Source organism: Struthio camelus, chromosome Z, assembly GCF_040807025.1.
Source record: "Struthio camelus isolate bStrCam1 chromosome Z, bStrCam1.hap1, whole genome shotgun sequence".
Taxonomy (NCBI): domain Eukaryota; kingdom Metazoa; phylum Chordata; class Aves; order Struthioniformes; family Struthionidae; genus Struthio; species Struthio camelus.
This window is the reverse complement of record NC_090982.1, coordinates 62,610,492-62,635,369: the sequence shown is the minus strand read 5'-3', so window position 1 is coordinate 62,635,369 and position 24,878 is coordinate 62,610,492. Positions and strand designations below refer to the sequence as shown.

General features: G+C 38.2%; 1 protein-coding gene across 1 annotated transcript in view; it reads right to left on the bottom strand.

The window, feature by feature from the left end:
• Positions 1 to 24,878, bottom strand: part of LOC138064494 (high affinity cAMP-specific and IBMX-insensitive 3',5'-cyclic phosphodiesterase 8B-like) — an 85,343-nt gene that overhangs the window by 38,882 nt on the left and 21,583 nt on the right. Inside the window, 2 exon segments of the mRNA XM_068927345.1 lie at positions 728 to 918; positions 6,786 to 6,845. Coding sequence (XP_068783446.1) covers positions 728 to 918; positions 6,786 to 6,845 — 251 coding nt within the window.

Here is a 24,878-nt window from a genome sequence, read left to right as displayed (position 1 = left end):
TATTTATTTGTCAGTCTTTTAGAAGTACTTCCACCAGTACAAATATTTGAGTTTTAAAATACTCCTTGTCATAAACTTGACAAAATTGTGCTCATGGAAAGCACAGCACACTATATGGTACAAAATATATGCTTCAGCTTATGAAGTGTATCTTAGCACAGAACGTTAATACTAAGTGCCTACGAACTTAGAGCTATTGAGACAGTCATGGGCATCAAAAAGTGATGCAAACTTTTGCAAAAAGAAGTGTTCTCAGTGAAGGGTGCCTGATCTAGAGGACAAATAATAGCATTCTTTTGAGGCTCTGCAACTTCACGTTTTGCTGCAGCAGTAACCCAAGATAGAAGTTTCTGTAACAGACACAGACTGCATGGAATGATTTCATAACAGCTGACTTGGACTTCCATTGCAGTGTAAGACCAAAAGAGATAATTCCACAAGTCAAATGCCAGCGTTGCCAAAAGTATATTTTTCAATTTGTATTCTCCTTCCAGATGTATGTATATGATAAATTTAATCTATCTTTTTTTTCCCCCTCACTTTATGAGTCCCCACAACAGTTTTTATCCTTCCTCTCAGTGATAAAGCTTTGCAAACCTCCTGGCTGCAATCTCCAAACTTCCAGTTTACTACAGTTTTTTTGGCTTTAAAGCTTCTTTTTGTACAGTTAGGGGCTTTGTACAATATATTATGACATTCAAGAGAAGTAGAAGGTCCATTAGGTTACCTGCAGATAGCTTCTGCATCAAAATATCTGGAGTTCCTGTGATCTATAACAATTATTTCCTGGTGCTTATCAAGAAAACATTCAAGTGCTGACTCTGGTGTCCGGGCAATATTGCACCTGTATCCAGCTCTGTCACAAGCCCACCAGAAACCATCACTCTGGTTGTCTTCTTTTGCAAAGATCAGCAAAACCTGCAAAGTATGCAAAACAGAGTACCATCTTAAACATACAAAATAGTTCTCTGCATGGTGCAAATCTTAACAGTGACAAACACACTTCTACTATATGAAGGATCGAGTATTTTGAAAGCAGAAAGATTAGACTACAGAGTTAAAAACAGCTGATGTAGTAGTATGACTTTATTATCATTATATCTATGAAGAGAGCATTAATTTTGTAGGCTTGATATTTACTGCTTTCAAATTCGCTGTGTTTGTTCTGGATGTAAATGTGCCTGCAGTTAGCCTCGGTGATGAGAGGTTACCTTGCCTTGCTCATTCTTTGAGCATCACAGCTTCAGGAACACTTCCACTATTAAGGAAGATTTTGTCACAGAGGTAATATCCATTAGAACTGAGACCACACAAACAGCTTCCAGATGATAACCGAGTCTCTTCCAACTCGTGTTCAAATTCAGTCACGAGCCACCCAAGGTAGACAGGAGGAAATGTTCAAAAGCACTACCGCTCTCATTAGGCCATCCCAGCTACACACATCTTTAATTGTGAGAAACTGTCTGAAATGTCACTGCCTTACTTATCACTCCTCAGGGACAAACAATTAACGTAACATGGTTTTATTCACTATTTCTCCTTTGATGTACAGCAAAATGGAGCTAAGTCATATTCTTTCAAAACAAAAAAACAACAACAACAGATAGGCAGGTATGGACAGAGCCAGGTGGGGAGAAAACCCTGATCCAAACATCACAGTTTTTGCCCAACAACTTTTCCTAAATTATGTAACTATATGTAGTAGTTTTACCAACATCAGCTGAACACTTAAGGAACTGCTCACAAGCAAACGGAACGTCAGCTAGGATGCTTGCTGAGATGCTGTTCTAAAAAGCAAATTGATACTGTAGGAAGTCTGTTTGCTAACTGACATACAGACTGTAGGCTGAACACAGCCATAATTGCAGACTTCTTATTTTTTAAAACAAAAATGCATTTTTAGAAGGAAAGAGTTTTCAGTCTTGCCCTATAATTCTTATTATCAGTGTATAAATTATACAGTTAGCAACAAAAGTCACGTACACACTCCTCTTTACAATTTGCACATATTTACCTCAGCAGCTGGTCACCAACCATGCTGCCCTGCGCTACAGAAAAAGGTTAATATAGCACAAATGTGCTGTGAAAAAGAAAGGCCTCAAGAAGTCAAAAGTTTATCCACAGCTACTCAAATTGCACAGAAAAGCAGCAGATTGAGAATTATCTATGCGTAAAGCAAAATCCTGTTCATTTTGCACATAAAATTTATCCCTAACTTCGCTGAAATGATCTGCCTGAGCAAAGTATGCAATATTTTGCCCAAAACGCCCATGAGAAAGGTCAACATCCTTTTATCAGTGCTACTCTGTGTAGCTGTGGTGTCACCATGTGAAATTCAACACCATCAGCCTAGAAGCTAGACAAGGTGACCATAACTTTTCTCTTATCTTGAGCTGTCTGGATTGCTGAATTCTTAACAATAAACAAAACAATCAATGTTACTGTGGCAGCACTATCATTCAAGGTTTCCTTAAACTGCAGAGAAAGTTATGTGCTAAGAATTCCAATAAATATTAAAAAATACATCTAGAAGTTTTAATTTAGAAAGAGTATTTAATTAGGAAGAGTATTTTTAAGCGTAGTTAACAATAAGCAGATTTGTATTACTGTCATTTAGCATCCAAGGTAACAGTTGTCACTCTACTCAATCCCTTACTTATTTACAACTCTCAGAGTCTCTGAAAGCAGTTACATGGTTAAGCTGTAGACCTCTCTCTGCAGATACTCGGGTCAAGTCCCTACTCTGATACAATCTTGTTTGGTTCCAACTGCTATGAGTTTTATTTTGTTCCTAGTTTGATCAGTACAATGTAGTCAGCAAACAGGTTTTTCATGGTGCATTTTTTGTTGTCTTTTTCCTTCTCTTGACATCCCCATTTTGGAAATAAAAGATTGCAAAATTCAATCATTTACTAGCTGCAAAATGCTGAAGCATAATTAAACTCCCCAATCCCCCACTCGTAGCTAATTATAAGTGTGTGAATCCTTCTGAGAATATTAACTTTAAAAGGTACCCTTAAAGAATTACTACCATGCTTTCTCATTAAAAATTGTATGAAGCTTACTGTAAACTATTAAAACAGACTAACTAGAACTACGCAGGAATATTGCAAGATATGTTCTCAAAATAAAGGTAAACATTTATCAACCTGTATGAACCACACTGTTGAGGAAAAGCTTGAACTCAACGTATGTTTCAGTGAAGGATTTTTTTCATACATAATTATTCATTTTTACTGTAAATTGATCATTTTGCTTAGCTAGGAGCAGTGCAGACTTCTCCTGCTGAGATAATTCACATTTTTGGTGATGCACTGGCATTCTTACCATCTTTTTGAGCATTTGTGCTGCACAGCTATTGCATGTCTTGGCCCCAGCTTATCATACAAATACAGAAAATGGACAGATCTGTCTCAAAGATCTCAAAATTAAACAAAAGACACACAGAATACCACAAGGAAACAATGAGAATGTTACAAACAGTAACTTAAGAAGTCATAGCACACGTCACCTAATTATTTTTATGTTCTTGCAGGTATCACAGCAAAAGAATTTTAAAGGTAGGAAACATGCAGTGACTTTGAATTAGTTAAGAGGGAGCTCCTGTTACACCTAAAATTGGCATGCAAGAATCGTTACATGTTGGGCATCATACAAATGCTTCAGTCACAGTTCAGCAGGAGAGATCATCATTAGCAGAACAGAAACGGAGTTTGATGTTAATGCTGTAAAAGATGTGATGAGCAACAAAGGCTTTAAGAGGGGAATGTGTTATCTGAATGGGGGACAAGATTATGTGGTAAAGAAAGGAACATAGATGCCAGAAAAACTGTGCAGCAGTTTTCTGAAAGAAAGGAAGTTGTATGTGCTAAGATCAAAAAAGAGAGAATGCAGTTACTAATATGCAAAACAAGGACTGTGATTGAAAAAAAAAAAAAAAAAAGTGTCAGTTTCCTTGTTAAATCCGTGAACGCAGCAGGATCAGCACCACGGTAACCCTAATAGTACACAACCAGGATCAATTCTTCTATACGAAAAGTTCTAAGCAGATGATGCCAAACTTCACCTCAAATGCTTGCCCCACCATTCTCTCCATCCCACTCCAAACCTCTAACCCTTTGGTCATTAGGGAAATTACCAGTACATGCATGGTTTCAATCTAATAAAACTTAGAATTAAAACTGTGCAATAATGTTTCCATCGGTTATTGCTTTAAAAAATATCTGGTTTATATGTTGTCACATTATAGCCTGTCACTCACTCTCTGGCTTTAGTTTAACAGTTATTAATGGTTGCAGATGGAGTTTGGCCTCTTGTTTTGCAAGGTACTCCGCAGAAACGGAAAATGGATTTTATCTGTGGTCCAGTCCCACAAATTAAGCTCACATTAATCAGCTGCATAAAAGGTTTGACTTCGATCAGTTCAACGGCAAGCATGAATGAGACTTGAAGCAAGTCAGCTCTTTGGCCATCAGAAACCATCTTCTATCAAAGGGCAAAATCCAAGAGAAACTCCAAGATTAACAATATCCAGTGATTTTCCCAGATTACCATCTGACCTGTTTTAACCTCTTCTTCTGATCTTCTAATCACCTATGGTGCTAGCTCAAAAATCTTATATATAAGCACCACATCCAAATCTTTGTCAGCCCTAATAAATAGTTCTGCAAAGGGATAAGATAGCTTTTTGTGTGTACTAAATGACTATGAAATAGTTTTCTCCTATGTCCTCTGGAGAAACAGCACGTTTACATACACTTTTTTCAGGGTCATTTCTAAGGTCTGGAAACTAATCCATGCCTATTTGCCAGCTAGAGCACAACATTTGGGTAGACACACATAAGCTACATGTATGAGAAACAGGATGGGAGGGCTTTTGGATGGAAAGAGTTGGTAGGTTTTCTTCAGACACTTCCCCTCGCCCTTTCCTTTGCAGGTCTAGGGTGCCTGAGTCATGATCTAGTACAAACCAAAATAGATTTGTCCTCTAGCCATAGATGGTCATAAAGCCTAGTGAGGAATCTATGACATGGTTTATGGTAGGTCATAGCCACAACGAAGGTCACCTCTCAAGCAAAAAATATAGTCTATTTCCAGCTTGGCGTAGGTGTTCTGATGGCAAACAATAGTTTAAAACATGCACCAGAATAAAACAAACATCATTAAGAAAATCAGTGAAAATTAACTTATCGGGCAATTACGGATACAATTAAGCACCAACAAACAGACATTTAAAACATGGTATTCAGTAGCTGTTTGCACTGCATAGAGAAATATGCAACTCTATTGTCAAGATAGAATAAAAGATTAATGCATATGTTTTTAAATGAGTGGATGTGTGCAATACTTGCCAGATTAGTTGAGGTAATGTGATTTGTTCCACAACAACAAAAAGTGTTTACATAAAGTGTTTTCCTTTTACTGTAAATAAGTTAGTGTATGGCAATAGCTTTATGAAAAAGTCTTAATGGTTGTACTTAAGGTCTGCTTTCTATAGCACCAGAGATTCTTAAATAACGTAGGGACAAAAATACTGCCCATACCTGACTAGATGCCAAGAAGAAAAATGTCAAAAGCTTTTTTGAACAAAAAAGTCAAACACTTTCTCTTCTTACATGGTACATGTTCACTTAAATTATATCATAACAGCTAACACTGATATTACGGTATTTTGACTAATACAGTTTCTACAAAGCACATCAAGGGGAATGCTGACATAAACATTGAGAGAATTCTTACTTGTTAAATATTTTCTTGACCATCTTACTTAAGACTAACACAGCTCAAAGAACATGTTTTCCATGAAAAGTTCCACACGTTTATGTTAAAATTCCTTACAAAAGCTCTCCTGCTGAAGCTACCCTTCCACAAGATTATAACATAAATACACTGTTTCATTAGTTGAAGTTATTACTGAGACTGGATACTTAATACAGAAATAAAAATTTAAAGCTTTATGATGCACATATACATAATTTATTTTCCTTGAGAAAAGCAGTTCTCCCACATGTAGGCTTTGCTTCCCACAGTTAGAAAAGGTGGGGGGTGGGAGGGGGGGGCAGAAAAGCTGACTAATTACTGACTAAATATCTCTGTATTTTACAGAGTTAAGTGACTCAAGACAAAAAGTTAGTTCAGATGACCACTGCATCACAGAAGCAATGTTAAAGACTAAGATGGTATCAGTTCCTATCATCTGAGAGCTCTAAAACACAACACTATAAGCAAAAAAAGAAAAAAAAAAAAACCTCTTAGCATCTGTGTACTGGCACAGAAAGAGTAAGTACAGAAACAGCAGCAAAGATGTGTAAAAGCTGTTGCACGTTAAGCCAAAATTCAACATTTCTTGCTGGAATTCATCTTATTTTTTTGTACTTGTGATCTTTCAAAGCTCAGTTCTCTGTCCCGTTGCATAGTCCTTCAGCAAAACTCACCTGATACCTAGACTTCACAACGCAGTCCTCTGCTATGGTGTATTAGAACTAAACAGTTTTAACATTCAGAGAAGCAGCTTTTTTCTTGCTACTGCACACACATTCCTACTGACAGGACAGATAAAAGGAATGATTTTATGTTAGCAGAAATCTGAGCACCTTGTTTACCAATTTACTTTACCTGTAGGTCTCTTCTCAGGCAATTAGATAAACTAAAATACCAATTATCCATCTCACAGTCCTTGCACAAGTAAAATGAAAACATTATGCTTAACTACAATGGTTGAACCTTAATTTCTTCACCCATTAAAACTAAATTGATTGTATCAAGAAACTAAAAGAATATCTTACCTGAATAGGATCTTGTGTCAGTCTCATGGGCCCAATTTGTATCTCTGCAGTTGAAGTCTGCTAAATAAGAGTAATACAGATTTTTTAATCAATCTCAATCTTAACCAGATTGCTTTTTAGAAGCAAGAATTAAAGATCAGACAGAACTATGAAGGATTCGCAAAGAAAGGCGCATGACCAGCAGCTTTGTTTTAGTTACTTTGAAGTACACCTTTGATGAACATGTTTTACCAAACTCTTAATTTTGTCTTTGCCTTTAAGTTGAAAAATCGTAGGGCTTTAAATATGGAAAAGAAGAAAGACCTCTCCCTTTCCTTCCTCTCTCCAGAACAGAGTACCCCATTTAAACAAAAAGACTTATATTTTGCTTAAGACTACACAGTTATTTTTTCTGGCTTAAAAAATTGCCTTATTCATTTGAACATAATACAGACCTTCAAAGTCGTGTGACATATATTCGAGACCAATATTTTACTTGGTTTAGTTAAAAAAAAAAAAAAAAAAGTGATTTCCCAGACAAGAAAATTTGTTTGGATTACAGATTTAGAATTGTTTTCCAGAACCACAGCCTTCAGTTTGCAGGAAAAAAAAAAACTTTGCTGCCATGTGAGTCATGACATTTTCAGAAGATATGCGAGCACATCATAATTTAATGCTACCGCAAGAAAGTCAGCAAACATTGGTTATGGCTGCTTTATTGCCATATTTCCTAGGAGCTGGACAAACTTTTAATACTTCTTGCATGCTGATAACATTTCAATATACTTCTCCTGTAGACTACCAGTTTGTTCCACTTCAGATCATTAGTTATAGACTACTGGTGACCAACTGAGCAATACCTGTATCCTCCCATGGATGGGTATATGTAGGGAAAAGATTCAGTGCATCCTTAAAATATGTTAGGTACAGAACAAAACCCTACTTGCACGCAGATTCCTAGGTTTTGCTCTGACGCTCAGGAATTCTGCAATCTTATTTCTGCTGCGCTCTGCTCTGCATTGCTTGCTAGTTTGAGTTTTTTGCTGGGGTATCGCCTTCTTTTTAAATCTAGTATTTTTCAAAGGAATGTGAATAAACATACAATATGGATGAAGTTACCAGTAACCAGTTTTCTTCCTTATAAAATACAATACCTTGTTAAGTATTAACAGCCTTACTTGCATGTGAGACAGTGGAATTATGTACAGCTACTACTGACATGTTGGACTTTCATGCATCACTGAGCGTTGATTCTTCTCAGCCCAACAACGTACGTCAGAAGGTGGCCACAGGCGCTACTCCAAGAGATTAAACTACAAAGAACCTGTCACTGTTTCCCAAAGCAAAAGCTGCCCCCAATATATCTGTAATTAACCTCTCCTTTTCTCACACAAAAGCTTCACTTCCCACTTGAGCGGTTGCCATGTGGGAATGGAAATGTAAGTGTATCAGAACAGAAATGAAAGTTAACACTGAACATCAACTAAAAGGTAATGGATAAGGTTACAGAAACAGAGTTCTCTGAAAGCTCCCAACCCTTTTCTCCTCCTCCTCTTCCCCCCCAAAGAAAAACTAAACACGTTCACCTTCCAGTGGTATTATACAGAAAACTCTTAAATATATTCTCTTATCATGACTCACCTTGATAAAAAAATTAAATAGTTTAAGTAGTCTCATTAGAAGATTCTATAGTAAGCGAAATATACAAGAGACACAACATACGCAATATTAGCCAAAAGGCTTCTTTATAAAAATACACAGCTCTGACTACCCTAGAATGTATTGATCAAGAGCCTGGGCCCCACCATGAAAGGCAGTTAGAAAACAGATATCCATTTTATTATCCATTTTTTAATGCTACGAGGGAATTGATACCATAAATTAAGTATTTACACTCTGCTGCCACCTCAGAGGACATCCACCTTTAATTTACCCAGTTCTGTCCAAAAGGGAATAATTGTGTCTAAAAAGGAGAACTGCACATGCAAGTCTATCAATTCCTTCACAGAATTTCCTTTAAAGAGTGGCCACTTTTCTTAGCCTGAGTATTTTAAAACAAACAAACACACACACACCTCCATACAAGGACTGTGACTCGGGGCTTCTCTCTCCGCTGCTTCCAGGTTAGCCTCTTGAATAGAAAATAGCTGAATAGAAGGACCTGAAAATCAGTGAGCCCTCTTTGTTTACATAGCATGTGTCAGAAAGTTCCTGCCTCTACTAATAACTAAGTTTCCTGAGGATTTGAAAAGCGGAGAGCCCCAATGTAGCTTTCCTAGCCCTGCTGCATGCAGCCATGATTTGCATAGGGTCAGAACCACAGAGGGATGCAGAAATAGTGCTGCTGTATCTGAATAATTGCCACGTATAACCCTAAGCTGGTCAACTACATTTCTTATATGACACACCGAGACCCCAAATTAAGACTGGTAATGATCCTGAGCAGAGGAAGGATTAATAAGCCATCTCATTGGAAACAGCAAAGAGCACGTCCAAAATCCTCCTTGCTGGACTTTCTGAGCTCGGCTTCATAAGCTGAATCACTCCCTCGATTTCTATGCCCAAATTGCTTTGGGTACAAATGACTGACTCACTTTTCTCTTTTAAAGTATGGCTGGAGGAGGCAGCAAGAATGATAACATGAGTGCCCAGCCTCCATAAAAGTCCTACACTTCTCTCCTTGGCCTGAAGGAACTCAAGTTCACGTCTTCCTAACTCCCAGGAGAATCTGACCATGTGGATGTTGCACATTAGCGATACCACAACCATACCTCTGCTCATTTCCTGACTTCAGTGATTAACTCGTTGCTGATCATTTCCAATCTCAATAAATCTCTCATTATTTTATTGACTGCCAGGAAGGACTGGAAATAGACTTGCAACCTAAATCAATTAGTACAGTAGCTCATGATAAACTTTTCTGGAAAAACATGTGCAGCCAAGCCTGGTTCCAGAGAGGAACCAGAAATTCCCGACTTCAGTGAGCAGAGGAAAAGACAGGGGGTTGGAAGCAAAGAAACCATAAATAAACTAACCATCTGAGACTAATAAGAGCTTAAAAATAGTCAAAATTTTTTTGTTTTAACATTTTAAATTGTCCAATATTATTTCCAATATCATTGTAACCTTCTAGACCATTTCCATAGGAATCAGCTACTAAGCAAAGAATAAAAGACAAAGCAAAACGTATTTTCTTAAATCTTGTTTTTAAATAAATTAGTGATCATCCATTACCTTACTATCATAGAATTACCATTAAGCAAAATGTACTTATCACGTCTTTCAAGTTTCACCCTTTTAAACCACCAATACAGCACTCCTTACCTCCTAAATGACTGAAGATGTACACAGCCTCTGCAGCTTACAAATCCTCACTAACCAGTGACACAACCAGTGTAAAGATAACGACTTCCTAGCAGAGTGAAAAGATCTTGAATAACTATTTGGCTTCATTGCTCCAGAGAACAAACAGCAACTAGAGCCAACCCAGAGGTGAAGCAAATCTGCTGGGCAGTTCAATCTCCTAGAAAAGGCCCAGACAGGCTGGCTGAGAAGCTGTATCTGTAACAGGCAGGCAGCAAGCACTGCGCAGACGGGAGGGCCTAGGGACTCCGTTGCCCTGAAGGCTCCTTCCTCTTACCAGCTACATCTCCCTCGATTACTTACTGACAGCCATGGTGAGCCACTGGACCTATTCCCATACAGAACTATATCCCAGTCTTTCCCCTCTCCTTCTATGTTTTTGTCGTTGCTGGTTCATTCAGCTCCCATCCACTGGCATTTTTCTGCAGTTTTACACCTGCCCACTCTCTCTCTGTTTGCAGTCCCCCATTTGCTTCTTTGTCAACTCCAGCTGTTACAGAGAATATCAGTTGGCCCAAATAGCAATTTACGCATCTTCAAGAACGAGTAAATTTATAGGAGAAAAATGAAGAGCTATTATCACAAATACACCATCTCTGACTCAGAAAGCCCCTTAATCATAAACTGATAAAGGCTCAGAGAATAAACTGAGGAGGGAGAAGGAGAAAGTAAAAGGAAAGAAGACCCTTCCCTTCCAAGACTGCCCTCCCCACTGGGCTATGAAGTCAGGCTTGTGTTGCATACCTTCTTCCTCATCCATGATCCTCACATTCCTTTTTGCAGTGATCTGTGCCTTAACAGGGATCTTAGGCAATGTCCAACTTCCTTTCCTCATCCCTCCTGCTCACCAACCTTGCCTTCACCTGCTGGGGGAGAATTCTCCTGGGAGAGATGTATTTGAAGCCTTCAGGGCAGACTGGGCATAGGCTATCATATACCAGATGAACGATTCTCTCTCTCACCTCAGCTGTGTTTTTGAATGAAAGTGGTCACTGCTGCAGAGCCAGCCCATGCTGTCCCTGCATGTCACATGCACTCTGAGACTACCAGCCTGACTGGGTCCTTCAGGAGACCTGCCATAGAAACGTCACTGGCTGTGAACTCTACAGATTCTTCAGTGTGAGATACATGCAAACACCACCTATCTTAGCAACAGCTAAGATTGGCAGCAGGCCAACGGGGATATGTAGAACTATTCATAAAAACCTGAAGTCTAAGGATCAAATAGCTAAGCAGGATTTCTGTAGATTACTCAGTTGACAACATACTGGATGTTTAAGTTATTTTTGAGTTTGGTTCTCAGAGTCTGCTCTTATAACTGATTCTGTGCGAAGCTGCAAAGATCTGTCTGATTGGAGTCAGTTGCAGGAACAGATGTTAAGATTCATATCTTTCTTCCTTCATCCTCATTCCACTCTACACAGTTTCCTACCTTGTGTCTCAAATTAAAAATCAGGAAAGTACGTACTACAAAACAGATTCATTTTCTATGTATTTCTCATTCTATTTTTCCCCCTGCAACATATATAATCAATTTTTAAGCAATTATGGACAGCAGTGACAATCAAATCTTGCTGTATGCAACCTAGAATCATTGGTAAGGAAAGAAAAGTAAACCAATGGGATGTCAGTAAACCTCTGGAAGAGAAGGGGAAAAGAGAGGGGAGCAAAGGGCAGCTCTCAAGAACAGGTCACAAAACCTGGAACATCCTTAGGAAAAAAGGAATTGAGAAAGACAAAATGCACTGACATCAAATTGCTAGTGATTTTAGACAATCTCTTGAACAAGCAAGCTGACACTTGTAAAATAATTCTTTGAGCTATAATGTAACAAACGTATGCCTGGCATAAAATGACATCTGAAGGAAGACTATTATATTAAGATTTTCTGCATTCTGTTCACACACTGATAGCAGCTTCTTTATGAATACGTTATCGTACTAGGGAGTAGAATACTCAAGTAGAAAAGTCACCTGTATTATTTTGTTATTTTAGGCATACAAGCTGCCACTGTGAATCAGTCCTCAATTCTGCTCACAGCAGTGACTGAGAGATTAAAACAAAAAACAAAAAAAACCCCACAATCCATAAAGAGTAGTCTGAGTCCCATTTACGGCTACAATTTGTAAATCAGGGCTTCCAAAAGAAGTTGGAAGCAATCCTGCACGTTCGTACAGACAACTTCTCCTCCACCCAGATTTTCCTTTCTTGGATTCAGGGCTCATCATCTGTGCATTGGTCCTAGCAGGACCAGTATTAGGACTCCATTTTTTGATGTTAGCACAAAATAGATTTGGTGTCCAAGTTAAGGCTATCTTTATATACGTGGTTGCCCAAACACAGTTGATTAAGACATCCCTGAATGTAAATCCACAAATCTAAGGGAAGATTTCTAAACATATTCGCATGTCCACGTAAGGCCTCTGGAAAAAACAACCAACATTGGTCAGACCAAACCAATCTTGGCCCAGCAACCTGTCTCCAGCAGTGGCCATCAGCAGATGCCAAGTAGAAAAATGCCAGACTATGGCAAGCACAGAGCAACACTGTCCCTCTTGGACAATCTGAGCTTCACCTCCTTCTAGAAAAGCCAAACTGACTCGTCTCCAGCAAATCATATTACCTATCTACCACATCTATTTGGATTACATTTTATCTCTAGACATACTGTCTTGCCCACTATGGAATTAGAACATATTCCCAGATCATTTTTGGAAGACTGATGTGTCATTACCAAATTTTTCACTCCTCTGGCACTGAGGTGAGTTTAAAGAACAAGTGACACACCACAGCAATTTCATGTTTATGTTCCTCCTACGCTCCTGGGTGAACATGCCAACCGGGTCCTGGCAATATGCTACTGATTTGTCCTAGACTGTTTTCCAATGACCGTTCCTTCTTCTCCTCCTTCTCTCCACAGCGGACCAACAAACGGCCAGCACCCTCAGCTCTGCTACTCACGTCTCCTTCTGAAGAGCAGAGCGTAGAAGGAGCTGGTTCAGCTGAGTTCTGAGCTATTTGCATTGCTTAAGCATGACACGGTCTCAAAGGATATAGCTATCATTGTCAGTGTACTCACTGGCAGTGGAAATTTTTATGCCAGTGCCATAAAAAAAATAAGTATAACAAAAATGTTATAAATGAATGTGTAGGTTAAATGCATACCCAGGACGACATCAAATTACAAAATGCTGCACCACACTCTGATACTCAACATTTTTCTTTCAAGAAACTCTATCTTCAATGGATCCTGTCCTTCTCACTCTAAACTCAGCCTTGATTTTTAAGAAAAAAATAATATACCTTAATGGGCTTTCTTGACAATGTCTTACAAACCAGCCTACAGAAACAAGAAAAATACAGCACAACTGGCTTATTTCCTGTCTTTCAATAAGAAAACCAAGCATTTATTCCTTTTTACATTAAGCTACTCTTAGGTATTATTGGTTTCTTATTCTTGTGCTTGATTAGATGTTTAAAGGTATATTTGCTTAGAACTGGGCTAGATTTCTGTACCACAGGAATTCAATACTTGAGAAACCAAACTGGCTGTGACAAGGCAGTAGGTGAGTGGTATTTCATTTCAAGGTAACAGCCACTTAGCCACAGTTGCTGTTAATTTGTTCAAAAAACCTGCAACATTTCTTATCTTAATCAGGGGAATAATTCATGACAAAAAAACTAATCCATCTGCTTCCAAGAGTATTATGACTACGGATTGCGACTAGGTTCTCCTGCTCACATAGCAGCGTAAGATTAATTGCAGTTTTACATTTTTTTACAATTTAACAATAGGATGTTACAAGCAATGTCAATACATACTTAAGGAATTTGGATCAAACACTTCCCTCTCTCCCTCATCAGCCAAACAGACCATCAGTTTAGTACAAAATGGAACACTGGTAATGGCACTTTAGGAAAAAAACAGAGCTAGATTCACAAAACTGTCACAGCAACAACAAGTGTAGTCTTACTTATTTTTTTGGCTGAGGGTTCAGTCTTAATTTTTCCCACTTTTCAAAAGAGTTCCTAGCCATCTCTAGGAAAATCGCCTGAACTAGGCATAGAATGGAGTTGAACTAAGGTTCTTCTACTCTTCAGACTTACATTCAGCAAACCCAATACAGGGAATTCTTTGACTCCTCCAGCTGGAGGTATTCTACTCTGTATAAAAATATTTAAACATTCATAAGACAGAAAGTCAACGACCAAGAAGGACTCTACAACCTAGTGGCTGGATATCCCCTTGGGAGGTCAGACATTTGGGTTCCAGTCCCTGCTCAAGTGGATATTTAATTACGGGGTAAGAGGGAGAGAATATTACAATCTTTCAATTTCTTAATGTAGCGCCGAATTTAGAAGCCTAGGCTTCCCAGCTAGTTAATTCAGAGAATCTAAGTTAAGAACTACAAGACCTCAAGGTCTACAACAGTAGGAAACTTTCTCCCCTTCTCCCCAATTAATCAGAATAAGAAGAAGGGTCCTAACATCTTTGAGATGCACATTCCAATCTCAATGGTAAAGAATCACAGCAACATTGGCCTGAAGGTCATTTAGGACCTCCAAGTGATGCTATCACAACACCAGATCAGGTCATCAGTGCCTTTATCTAGCCCTTTTCAGCATGACTATTGCTCAGGCAATCATCTCCCAGCCTGTACTGATGAGAAGGGAATTAAAATCTATATACTGGCCAAGTGCTTTAACTTTCTGAACTAACGTGTAAAAGGGGAACACCTGCTCATCATAATGTAGTCCTGTTTTAGTTCACTCCTTCCCCCTGCCTGCAATATTGAGCAAGTTTGGACCAAATTTGCACATCTTTTGGAAAAATGCAAACAAATTTTATTTTAAAATACTTTAAAAAGTGAGTGCTGTTCCAGTTACAAATGTTTTAGGGCTGAATAGACCCTATGCACTCCTTCAGAGATAAGAAACTTCAGTAGTTCTAAGTACAAAAGTTGTGATAAGTTCACAAATGATTACTTCTTTAAGAAAAATACACTTCCACGTTTTAATCCAGCAGCAAACAAGTAATAAGGAGAAAGGCTCACTTCATGAGTAGTAAATTTTTTAGGCCTTTGGAAAGAAAATCTATTACAAAATGCAGTCCCCAGTGACATAGGGTTTATTTTGAATACGGACTTTGTCAAAAAAAAGTTTCTCTGAAAGAATATTTGTTTTGTTAGCACACACATTCACTTCATTAAACACACATGGTAAGTTATGCTAGTATCCTTGTAATATTAAGACGCATTGGGAAAATGAACTTTTCTGAACATCTGTCAAAGTAAGTACAATCTGCCCAAGACTTGTGGATCTCAGCATGATGAGACCTCTTTCTGTAAATCCAATTGTCATTACTGTCCATTCTCAACTTCATAAGAGAATGAGTCACACACATTACTGATGAATCTAGTCAAATCTAGTTACGTCAATCTTACGGAAAAAACCCAGCAACTAAATCTGAGCTGTTTCAGCAATACACACCCTAGCGCTTAGGAGAGAGCAAAATCCAAAACTGTGACGACATAAAGGAAGATTTTGTAATTAATGTTATTTTTACCTTCGTATGCTCAGCTACAGTTAGAAAAGCAACCAACACGATGAAAGGAAAAAATGCTGTTTAGCCAAACTAAACAACACTGTGCTGCCATTTAAATTCATGGTGATCCCATACTTTCCACACTGTTTGTCATCTTTTTTCCCTTGAGATAAGATAATCAAAACTGGAAAAATTAAAGAGAAAGCAACAAGAATAATCACAGATATGCCGAGATATCTCCAGAGAACTAATAAGACCAGGATTCTTCAGCCAGGAAGAAAGGCAACTACAGAGAAACAGAACAGACATCTATGAAATCGTGAATGGTGTAGAGCCAAGTGGAGAATGACTCTCCAATATTCTTCTGAATACAAGAAGCAGGAAGACTCCACTTCAGATCTGTGGCGGGGGGTGCTGTTCAAAAAACAACTGAACAAAACCTACCCAAGATAGGCCTCTGTGTTGCTGTGAAACATGATAGTAGGAATATAACCTCAACTCAGAAGCCCTTAAGTTACAGGCTAACAGAGGCTGGGAAGACAGACCCAGGGAAAGATCACTTTGTGCGTGCCCTCTTACCTATCTGTTAGACAAGGCTCTCTGCTCTTGTCAAAGACCAGATACTAGGCTGGCAAAATGGTTTGATACAGTATAGCAATTCTTGGGCACGACTATTAACATGGATAGAAAAATATATGAATTCCAGTACTGGAAGCTCTGTGCAATATGATCATATAAGCATAAACAGAAATAACAGCAAGAACAATAACTTGCAGCAAGCTGCTTACTAGATAATTCTAACATCCTTCCATCAGCTCCTGGCCTAGAAACATATTCATTACTTGTGAAACATACTATTAGTCTGAAATCAAACAAATCATTTTAAAATGCAAAATTAACTTTGTCTTCCAACGAATGACCAAGAGAAATCCATCCGGAGGCTGCATGCATACACCTCAGGGGTGGTCAGCTTAGCATTTGCTCAAGAGCCTACTCAGATCCCTTCATCTTGCATGGAAGGTGCGGCCAAAAGAAATGTCAAGTCCCTCTTCTGTGCTGTGTTATGGAGGGCATATTTCTAGGGCTCTCTGACGTCCGTAAGAGTTTGCTGGAAGACAGTTATCGTATTTGAAAGTACTCCTGGAAGTTAGGGAAGAAGAAAGTTAAATATTTTAATATGATGAATATTCAGGAGTTTCCCACAGCTCTATACTCTACTAGTAAAGGGCAATTTGTCTCCTCTCTCTTCATCCAATATATCGCTGCCTTTGGCTGCTGCTTCCTGGGAGGATTCTTTTAGTTCAAGGGGGGAATTTTGACAAGAAACGGTGTGTTCTCAAAAAATTTCACACTGCTTTTACAGTAGTAGATTGCCTTTTTGGTAAGAAATCAGGTAGGTTATCTCAGGTGTCTTGGCATCCATTACATATCTAATATAAACCACACATTATTTTATGAAAACAATCAAATTAAGTCTGAGTATAATTGAGAGAAAATGGAATCTTTTCTCTTGTCTTCAAAAGCACTAAGATCATACCCGTAAGTATTCTGAGAGGAGTCAGAAGCAGAGCCTCAAATACCAATTCGTAAGTGTAAACATAGGTGTTATGGCAAACTCTACTTCAAGGGTTAAAAGCAATACAACTTTTTGACCTAAGGCATACATGTTTTTTCGTTTACCTTTTGTCCAGCAATATTAAATGCAGGTACTACTTCTTTAGAGGCATATGACAGACGCTACTATGAGAGCTTTGGCTTACTACCACTTTCTCTTACTTCTTATCCCAGGTGGGCACAGCTAGAATGAACCCTTCCAGGTTCCGCAAAATCTGTTTATCTCTTCCTTTGCCAGCCATTGTAAGGCATCTACATCTACAGGGCCAAAACAACACCATATTACTCTGACTGGAACACAGAAAACAAACAAATAAACAAAAAAGAACAAAGAGATGCTGCAATGTTAGTCACTTCCTGTAGCCTTCTTAATTTTCAGTTAGAAAACTCCGATTCTTGATCCTTTGATATAACTCTTACATAATCAGTGAGATAAACACTAGTCAAGAGTAGGGTACTCCTCACTTTCTTCAAAAACATGTTCTTTCCTTAGCTTCTCCCTACCACTCCTCCTTCCCACTGCCAGGAAGTGTTTGCTTCACAGGTCTTCTGTCTTGATTGCTTGAGTTTGGGGAAAGGCAGCTGAAGCCCATTAGTTTGGCCTGTTTAATTCAAGCTTCAGCATCCACAGGACATGCCCTCAAATTATACCTAGAAACTCTATTAAAAAAAGACCTCCAAACTGTAAATATACAGTACAACCACCATATAAAGCTTCTTCCTGAGTTTTCAGAATAACAGATCTGTATGTGCACTTCTTCCATTACAATTGAGCATTAATTCTAAAATCTAAAACCAGCATTTAAATATGTCTATGTTAACTATGTCTAAAATTAACAATTTTGCTGCCAATTCTGTTATCAGAAACCTAGATAGAAGAACTAATCCCAAAGTAGACCCCTCAATCTCAAATATCAAAAGTGACAGTCTCTCCAATAACAAAGCCTCCAGTTCACCAAATCCTTTTATCATGCAGTTATAAATTATCAGCATAAAAGTTTGTGCTATGTCCCACACTAAGAATTGTGGGGATAGCAAAAAGTAAAGCCAAATTATCATCAAAATAAGTCACTCAGAGGCCTTCATACTGACTTATTCATGATCACATTTAATTCAGTTTAAGTTCCTATTTTAATTTTGATGGAGCTATTGCAGATAATCCAGCCAGCAGTAGCAGCGTATGAATTTAAGAGAGTCCAGTACTGACATCTGGATATCACCTTCCGGGAAGTACACAATGCCTTGCTTGCTGGTGAATCACCTAACTAAGCCACAGGGCTGTTACCCAAAACTAGCATTTTAAACCTCTCTATTTTGTCATTCAAAACTAAAATGTTTATGCAGCTTTTCTCATCTATTTAGGCTATAAACCTCAGAGGCAAAGATCACTTTTATAATGCCTAGTACAATAGGGCACACAGGCTGACTGATCCTATAAGCACCACCCAAATACAAAGTAAGAGGGAGTAAAAGTAGAAGTAGTATTGATACAAGGTGGGTAAAGCAGCACATCATGAAGTGGTCAGAGGAAGGAGAAAGTTTAGCCCAGAGGAACACAAAATAGTGCATGGTAGATATACCTGAAGTACTCACACCTTGCAAACTAGGATCTGCCCTAATAAGTCTGTAAACTTACTTCTCCAGTCTTACAAACCCGGAAATGTAATTACCCGGTCTTATAAACCAGAAGGCAGTCATATTGACTTCACTGCTTCTGCTCAACTCCTGTAAACATTGGTAGGATCAGCATCTAACACTAAAATTTAATTTTTGCATACACTTGCATTCCAAATAAACTCTGTAAAAGTACAGAAAGAAGGCCTTGAGCTAGCCTGCTGCACCAGAGCAAATTATTACTTATGCATTAAGCAATAACAGTTTCAGTATTACTCACCACCATTTCCACAGGCTGGGGGGAAATCATTAAAAGCTTTCTGGAAAAAAAATACTTTTTGACATTTTATTCCAGTTTTCACAAGGGGAAATACAACCAAATTTAAGTGTCACTTTCCAAAAGCAGCATTACAGAGTCATGCAAGTGTTCTACAGAAGGCTGTTACTGCTACTCCAGTTTTTATTTGCTGAGATCTATTTGAGCAGAACGCCTGTCCATCATTAGAGTGTATTATTCAACTCACTCCTCACACAATACTCAAAGAATAGAAAATCACCCTGTTATACTATTCACAAGTAGTAAAACACTATTCCCTAACAAACGTGTCAGCAATGGATATTCTTCCATGGATTTTGCACATGTACAGTACATGAACTTCCATGCTCAAAAGTTAAATGCAGAAGTTCTGATTCTAGAACGCAGTGCTGACTACCACACCTTTTCTCCCCCCAAAAGTAGGTACAGGAGTCTATTTCGAATGCCATTACTCACCTTATACTGCATAAGCTTAATCTTATGCACCACAGTCTCAGTTCAGCAACCCGTTTAATTTTACTTATTTAACGAGCAGTATCACTGAACACAAGAAGGGCTTGTTGTACACTGAAAGATAGCATGGCCAGAATGTTCAGCATTTCGCAGAATTAAGCAAAACCAGAGCTGTGGGAAACATTTATTACACTGATCACAGAGAGCCTTGTGTCCTACAGCTGCATCTTTCCCTCATCTACTATTGTTCTGAGTCATGAAACTCTCTGACATTATTTTTACTTGTTACTGGAGTACAAACAAATCCAAGACCCCTATTCACAGAAAACAATATCGCAAGAGCTAAGTCAGTACACATGCCAAAAATGGTTCCTGTCCCAAGGAATTTATCTCACATATATATACATACAAATGTAAACACAAACACACATACATAAAATAAACTGTAGGAGAATATTAACCTTCTTTTCAAGAGATTAGATAGGTTTTGACATTCTTGAGCAGTTCAAAGCCTGACACCTTTGAATCACTTTATCTAGAATTCCTGTCTCTAAAAGTCATGCAAGATTTTAGTTCCAATTCACTGACAAAGCTTTCACCAGTAAAGCTTTTATTCAGGTATGGTTTACTCACTTTCATGGGTTAGACTCAGTACTTTATACAACTTCACTGAAGAACTACTTAAGCATAAATCATTCCCTGTCTGACATTACAGCCTACGATGACACAAAAGAAGAATATACTGCTGGAGTATATAGAGAGAATATATCTTTATTTCACAACTCTCTTTAGATGGCCTCTGAATAGACAGGTTTTATTTCTTCTTAATATTGTATTTATTCATGAATGCGTATCACAATACAGAAAATAGTAACTTCTACAAATGTCTTGCTGAGTCACAGATAGTTTTCTAAGCTGAGAAATATTTGACGTGAGCTGGGGAAAATGAGATGCTGAGAGCAGGGAAAGCAATCCGGGCGACTATAGGCCCAACACTTTAGCATTCACGCTAAAAAACCATTCCAGAGTTGTATGGAAGAATAAAGACTCTGAGTTTATTGAATAGAAGATGAAATTCCAAACTTACGGGTCAGCCTAATATAAGATTTGACAAAAGCAAAGTGATTCTCTAGAGGAAATTCAGTAAGCCTGACCTTTTCAAGACTGCAGAACGGCATCTCTTGGGATGCCAAAGGAAAAGTTATTTAAAGAACTGTAGAAAATGGGGTAAGTAAAAGACCAGTAAGGTGGGCAGGATCACAGAGAACCTTGAGGGCAGGAGTATTACAAAAAGAGCTGAAATTCGAAAGCTATGAAGCACCACATTATGCACTTAGGTATGTTACTGTATGTTGGAAGGTTCTTAGCTGGGTATAACAGAAGAAACAGGGATGACCAGAAGAGAGGAGAGCTTACCTGACAAGCAGAAGGAAACCTCTGTTCCTCAAAGTCATCTTCTAGGACTCCAGTTCAGCACATCAGAGAGGACCACAGTAAACTTTTTCATGACTTTGTTAAATTAAAGGGATTACAGAAGATGGTTTCCTAAAACTGCAGGGAACTGTTCTCTGACCCAGGAGACCTTTCCGGATATTACAGTTTACATAGCAAATTACTGTTAAAGTTTAAATGCTTCTACCAAACAAAATAAATGAGACACATTGGGCTAGGGGCCTCATAACAAAATACATCTGAAATATCTGTAATTGTTATGGTCATTGAACATAAAAAGCCCATTTGTGGGCATACCTAAAAGAGTCTGATCAGTTCACTGGCCACATGTGCGGAACTCCTGTGATTAAATGATAATGTAATAAGGATGGCTTAATTCTCCACACTTATGGTATGGCAAATATATTAGTACTGCTCACCACAGAATTACGCCTCAAGTCTTCAGGATCCACACAACATTATTGTAACAAGAAACGCTCACATATGTAGCTCTCAGGGAAATTTCACTTTTCACTGCACCCCTTTTTAGACCTTTCTAGTAACACAGAGCTAACCTACTGTTCTATATTTAGCTGCCAGACACAGGTTAAAACCGCCTCAAGGCTGTTGTGAACTTCTTCCAAGTGCAATGACCCTGAGGAAATGTAAAGTCAAACGAGTGCGCTCGTTTTTCCAGTCAAGCTGCATGGTTTTACTCATGTGCTTAACTATTTTGCTAAGTCAGGCTTCAATGGAGGCCAGGATTGCAAAGACACAAGCGCAGCTGTACTGGGTCACATCAAGCCACTGAGCTAATATTGTCTATCTGAGAATGGTCAACACTGGACACCAAGGGAAGAGCATAAGACCCAGGCAAGCACACGTTACCTCCTACATCCATTCTCCAACGGAGGGATGCAAGCCTCAGGCATTTCCTATCACACATACAAACCATTTTTGATTTACTAATCCTCAAAAGATGTCTTTTTCACTTATTTGTCCAGTATCCCTGTGAACTCATGTTACATGTTTTGTGGAAGGCTACCTCCTTTTTGTATGTACAGGTTTAAAGGAATGCATAGTCTGACATATTGTTTGCAATCATTATGTTTTTCCACAGAAACAGCCATATATGGGGTACAGATTACTCAGAAAACTTACATTAAAAATCTAGCAAAGTCACTTTCAAGTCCTCAAGGTTGTGAAGATGAAGTCATGTTTTTAATGTTACTTCAACAGTCACACGTTCCTGAAGCTACAGCAGGTCTGAGACAACAGCCCTACTTGCCTTTCAAACAATTTAACAGTCGTATGGTTAACTTATCTTCCACAGAGCGCTATTCTGAAATGGGAGCTGGCCTTGCGTACTCTAAAATAAAAGCAGCCTTGACTCACCACTTAAGTGCATCTTCTACAGTGATTTTTCTTCCCCTACAGAAACTGTATGAATGCTGCTGCTTAGATCTGAATTAGGATTATTATCTGATTTTAGGGGTGACTTTAGGCCTAAAAGAAAAAAATAGGAATAAGGATGAGAAAGAAGGGGAGAAGTCATTTTGCTAGCAACAGGAACTATATAGAACTTACGGAAAGGTGCATTTTTGATCCATTTCAGGGTCGTCTTTTAAAAATGTGAAATGGATACACACAAAATGCTGAAAAACCACCATTCCCATATAAAAGCTTGATTGTTGTGTTATGCTTACTATTTCATATTTTAGAATATTTTCACAGTTTCCAATAATGAGATACACACATTTGCAGATACAATTCTCCTCATATATGTTCTAATGAAATAATGCGTATCTATTAACTAACGTTTTTGCATCTTACTTTACAAGAACCCTAACAAATATCCTTATCCACCTTGGTATTAAAAATAATTAAAAAAATAAACATTCCCTAATCTGGTATTTTAATTTCAATCATGATGTACATAGAATTTTTCTAATGACTCAGTCAATAGCTCTTGCCACATGTTCTTAAAACCTAATCACATCAGAGCACTTCCCTAGTTCACTCTGGTAAGTTTTGAAAGTTTTTGGAAAGTAACTAAAAGTGACTCTAGACACAGTTCCCATTTTTATCCAGAGAGGGATCTTGTTGTCTGAACTGGGAACTATCCTTCCAATCAAGCAGGAGTTAGTAAGGATCTTCCTCCCACTTAACTGCACTTGAACAACCTCTGTGATGCAGCAGGAATCCTCATCGCAAAGCAGGAACTCTTTGCAGCCAGTCATCTCACAAGAGGCAAAAGCCACAGTATTAGAGACATCAGGCAGTCTCAGAACTTTGGACACAGAACTCTTAAACTGACTTTGTGCATATGAGATTACAAAAAAAGGTTACCTTATTTCTATCCTTAATAAATACTCTTAATAAAACTTAACAGTTTTGTAGCTATTGATCATTTTAGCAGATTAAGAAAGTGAAAACATGATGTTACAATGGGAACCTTACCTACATTCACAGCAAATAACAATTGTTTCTCCATTTCTTGCACATGCCAGTTACTTTAATTCATTTTTTCTGTGTTGCAAAGGACACTTGCTATAAATTGCAATGAAATTATAGGCAGGTTCAAGTAACTAGATTATACTATGAACACTACAAAAGGCATTTCACTGGTACCCACTACAAATTATGTTATTATCTTTGCAAGACTAATGAAGATACTGTGAGTGTGTACAGAAATGGAATAAATACACTCTACTTGGCAAGGACTTATAAATTAGGTCTAGTGAACAGACTCATATTGAGAAAATGAAACAGCTGCAAAATCGTCTATCTTACTTAAGATGGCTTGGTTTAATGATCATCTATGCTACTGTTGAAAGGTAGATTACAGACATTTCTGAGATTATTACTTATCACTGAAATGTACACGACACGAAGTGCTGCAGAACTCTCCATGAATTTTTTTGTCCAGTAGAACACACAGCATTGACTGGTGGTCACTTTACATTTCTGTTGCTGACAGTAATATCAGATAAGCGTTTCATTCATTTGGTTGCTCATATGACAAGGTTCTCCATAAAACGAAACATAACAACAGTGGATTGAGTAAGAGCCTACTAGGCCAATTCAAAACCTTGCTTGGCTTCTTTTGACTGAATTGGACTGAGATGCAAACCAAGTTAGAAACCATATTTATTTAAAGATGATTGCTAAATTCTTCACCTTAGTGCTCCATTTGATGTTTTCCTTCAAAGAGAAAGATTCGTCATTTCCATATGGCTCACTGAACACATTTGCAAGCATTAAAGACAGACAGTGAAGCCAAATCTGTAACAATGCATATGATGTTACAGGAGGCCATAGGAAGAGTCACACATTTTATTCCCGACTTTCAACATGGATTTAACAGTTCAACCACTACCAAAGATGCAAGATACATCATTGCAAAAAGTAAAAAATCAAGTCAGTTACCAAATGAAGACGAGAAGGGCAGACCTGTCTGATGCCGTCCACGGCATACATGCTGGTGACCATGGCCTACATGCTGGTGACAGAAAAGAAAGTATGTCTATCTTCGTCAGATAATCATCAGTTTCTGTGATACTTGGAATAAACTGAGACAGTAATTGATCATTAAAGAATGAACAGAGAGACTTGGCAACAGGTAGACACATTAAGGGTTTTGGTCAGCTGTTTTGGTCCCTGACTGCCCATCAACAAGGAGAGGTCATATCAGGGCTCAATCATTTATCTCCATCAAACTAAAAATATTGTGAAATTTTCAAAAATTTGTTTAGCCTTTTCGCCATTACTACCTTCT